The sequence below is a fragment of the Triticum aestivum genome, chromosome 7A (genome assembly GCF_018294505.1).
Source record: "Triticum aestivum cultivar Chinese Spring chromosome 7A, IWGSC CS RefSeq v2.1, whole genome shotgun sequence".
In the NCBI taxonomy this organism is placed as follows: Eukaryota; Viridiplantae; Streptophyta; class Magnoliopsida; order Poales; family Poaceae; genus Triticum; species Triticum aestivum.
This window is the reverse complement of record NC_057812.1, coordinates 87,408,959-87,412,353: the sequence shown is the minus strand read 5'-3', so window position 1 is coordinate 87,412,353 and position 3,395 is coordinate 87,408,959. Positions and strand designations below refer to the sequence as shown.

The window sequence follows — 3,395 nt, the reverse complement described above, 5'->3', positions numbered from 1 at the left end:
ATATAGGAGTACATTATCTATTTGAAATACAAAGCAAGCCAGAATATTTCCTAGTCTAACCTATGTTTCCTAATACAATCACGTTACTCAACACATACAAATATCCTCCGGAGGTGAAGAATTCAATGGATTGAAATCCTACAACGGTCCGAACTCTGGACTGCAAGAGTTTCACATGAAACAAGTCAATCAAGCAGGTACAAGAAATTCCACATTCCAAAGAACACCTCAAGGTGTTAATTACTCATTCAACAAGGCAGCACTACATGGAAATAAGTTTGAACGAACAAATAAAGAATGGAGATGACTAGAGTGGTCCTTACAAGTTATAATCGACGGGTGGAAAACAAAACAAAGCTACAGACCTAAAATCCTGACCGTAAACCGAACTGTACACCAATGTTGCCCTCCTCTTCATGCTACGCGGCAGTTTCCTGTACAGGCGTCCATGTTCCCCAACCAAGCTCCGGGAAGATATGATACAGTACATAGGCTAATTCACATCGCAACCCATTTCCACCAGAGGTAAACGACGGACGAAGAGATCACCGCCCCAGCTATACACAGGGCTGCAATGCCTGCAACCACTCCTCTTCGCTTGTCATCATTACTTGGCGCAGACACTGGCCGTGCTGGTGGGGGGCTGTTGTTCGGCTTTTCAGGACGAAAAACTGCAGAAAAATGAGCATTTTATCCTTGTCAGCCAATGTACTGTCCCGATTGCCTACTGATGCTACATTCATCAAACGCAACCTCTGGATCGTATTGTCACATAAACAGAGAGTGAAATAAGCTGAATACAGTATATGTAGTGTGGATATACTTACCTCTTATTGCTGACACCAGAGGCCCATAAGCTCCTTCATATGGAATACAGCATGTGCCTCGTCCACTCCAATACAGATGTATCTTAAGTACTGAGTTATCCACAGTCACTTCACGAGTTATGTTTGTGGGTCTCCCGAACCCCCCTGCTTCCTTAGTAATGTCAAAATCTCTCTTGATATTCTGATCCTGCAGTAAATCAGACAATTTCAGTTTGGCTGATATGAACTGGAGGCATTAAATGTCAAAATTTTGAGAGAGAGAGAGACCAAACCTGAATATCAATGTTAAACAAGCGCCTTCCTGTCCCATTATTTAACTGGCTATCAATAAGTATCTCTGCGAAGAAGAGTTGAACTGTATATTTCCCATTCAACAAACCAACCGCATAGTACGACAAAGCACTTGTTGATGTCCTTGCAGTTTCATAGAGATCAGGCATGTCTGTCCCCAGAATAACTTGAGTTGTACTTATGGTACCGGGTCCAGAAGAGTTAGTAAAAGGATCAGAACCCACATGGCTAACTATCCATTGCCTGTCAGTATTAACATGAAAGCCTGCTGCCCCAAGGATACTGGTGTCATCGTCAAACGTAATTGGCAATGGATCTGAAGAAATCCTTTGCTTGCCGCCACAGTTTACAGCGAATGAAGTTATTGGTTCTGCAAATGATGACCAGATGAGGGATGAGTAAACATTTGTGCGGATTTTAAAAGATTTAACAAGTCTTTGATCTTAATAACTATAGAACATCACAGTATGTACACCAATAGAATATAGTAATTGACGTTATTAATACATGATAAATTGAGTACTGGAAGCTAATAGCAAGAAATGCGTCTTCAAATATCAAACAGTGAAGATCTGTTATAACTTACTAGTGTTGAACTTGTTGCATTCTTTCATGTGGAGACAATTGAGGAGAGTAAGGTTCTCACTGCATATTAAAATTCAATGCAGGGTGAGAAAATGAAGCAGGACATTATTAAAATAACAAAGTTTAAAATTTACTGCAAATTACAAGGACAAGCTCAGGACTGTATACAGAAGTACTAAAAGGCCGCCATCAATGCTACCACTTCTTTTCCGACATTACCCTTGTTGAAAATTTCCTAAATTTTCCAATCATTCTATCCCAGGATGTTCTCTAAAATGCAAATATAGGCCAAACTTGTAACAAAATTCTACTGCATATGTAGGCCTGTTGATCTACAAAGAAGGAAAAATCGGTAGCACTTTGGTCTCCTCTTTCACGGCCCTTCCATTCTCCAACATATCTGATTATTTCTGAAGTGCGTCAAGAGAAAAGAGCAGCCGCAGCCTTACAGGAGCGAAATGATTGCATTATTTAATATTCTTGCTGTGGACAAAAAATGAATGCTGAAAAGCATACATTAAATGTGGAAAATTAAATGGTACTCAATCAATGGTGTTACATAAGCTCTCCCATTCAAATATGATATGTGCCCACCTTCTCAATCTTTAATAACAGGCAGCAAGAGAAGATTCACAATAACAAAAATAAAACTGCTGGCAAGAAATAACAATGGAGTTGTTACTTGTTTGATCAACAGTATCAAAGCACGACCACTAATCAAATTATTTAAAATATTGATTACCTGTTAATTGTTCTGCTTGCATCAATTGAAGTCCCGATATAGTTTCTACGCAGGAGAATGTGTTTGCAAAGAAATAAGTAATGTTGCCAATTTAGCTATTAGCACCAATGCCTAATATAATGAGTAAAAGTAAGGAAATACATACATTGACCACTTGCGATCAGGGGGGTTGTTAGGAAGGTTTCCATTAAGTAAAGGGTTATAAGAAACATCCCTGAAGAATTTAAAACAATATTCAGAAGAGTTAGACAGGTTCAAGACCAGACTCCATTGTAGAAAAAGAATTGTAGGCTGATCTTGAAGAATTAGATGACACCATCGAGCCAAAAGAAAGCACATAATGGAACTATAATGCCCCAGTCTTGATTTCGAACATATTGCAGTTGAATAATTCTGAGATTGCCCGTGTAATTTTATATATACTATTATGTCGTGCTAAGTTGCTAGCTTGCTACCACAAATCCAATTCCTACCAATCTCTTGCAAATCTCCTTGATTCAATCACGGCCACTCATTTGACCGGTTTTGACATGGGAGGAGTCCGTTAAGAGAGACCTGAAGGATTGGAGTATCACCAAAGAGCTAGCTATGGACAGGGGTCCGTGGAAGCTTGCTATCCATGTGCCAGAGCCATGAGTTGGTTGCGAGATCTTATGGGTTTCACCTCTAGCCTACCCCAACTTGTTTGGGACTAAAGGCTTTGTTGTTGTTGTTGTTGTTCAATCACGGCCACTCATTTCTAGTTTCTATAGACCACTTCAGATCCAGTAGTTCAAAGATCCCATGTTTAATATATGCCACTATCTCAGACAGTGGCGGAGCCAGGAAAGTTGAATAAGGGGGGGCCAAGCGTTGATTAGCTTTGTTGGGGAGGGCCGGCCCTTCAAATTACACTATTTTAGCAGGAATTAATCAGCTACTGACATGCATATTAGCTTGAATTTAAGGAT

General features: G+C 39.9%; 1 protein-coding gene across 1 annotated transcript in view; it reads right to left on the bottom strand.

Annotated features, from left to right (window-relative positions):
• Positions 1 to 214: 214 nt before the first annotated feature.
• Positions 215 to 3,395, bottom strand: part of LOC123148913 (probable LRR receptor-like serine/threonine-protein kinase At1g56140) — an 8,817-nt gene continuing 5,636 nt past the window's right edge. Inside the window, exons 13-18 of the mRNA XM_044568432.1 lie at positions 2,591 to 2,659; positions 2,446 to 2,490; positions 1,705 to 1,763; positions 1,100 to 1,488; positions 828 to 1,014; positions 215 to 671 (exon numbers count right to left, since the gene is read on the bottom strand). Coding sequence (XP_044424367.1) covers positions 499 to 671; positions 828 to 1,014; positions 1,100 to 1,488; positions 1,705 to 1,763; positions 2,446 to 2,490; positions 2,591 to 2,659 — 922 coding nt within the window. The 3' untranslated portion in view covers positions 215 to 498. The remainder of the gene's footprint in view (positions 672 to 827; positions 1,015 to 1,099; positions 1,489 to 1,704; positions 1,764 to 2,445; positions 2,491 to 2,590; positions 2,660 to 3,395) is intronic.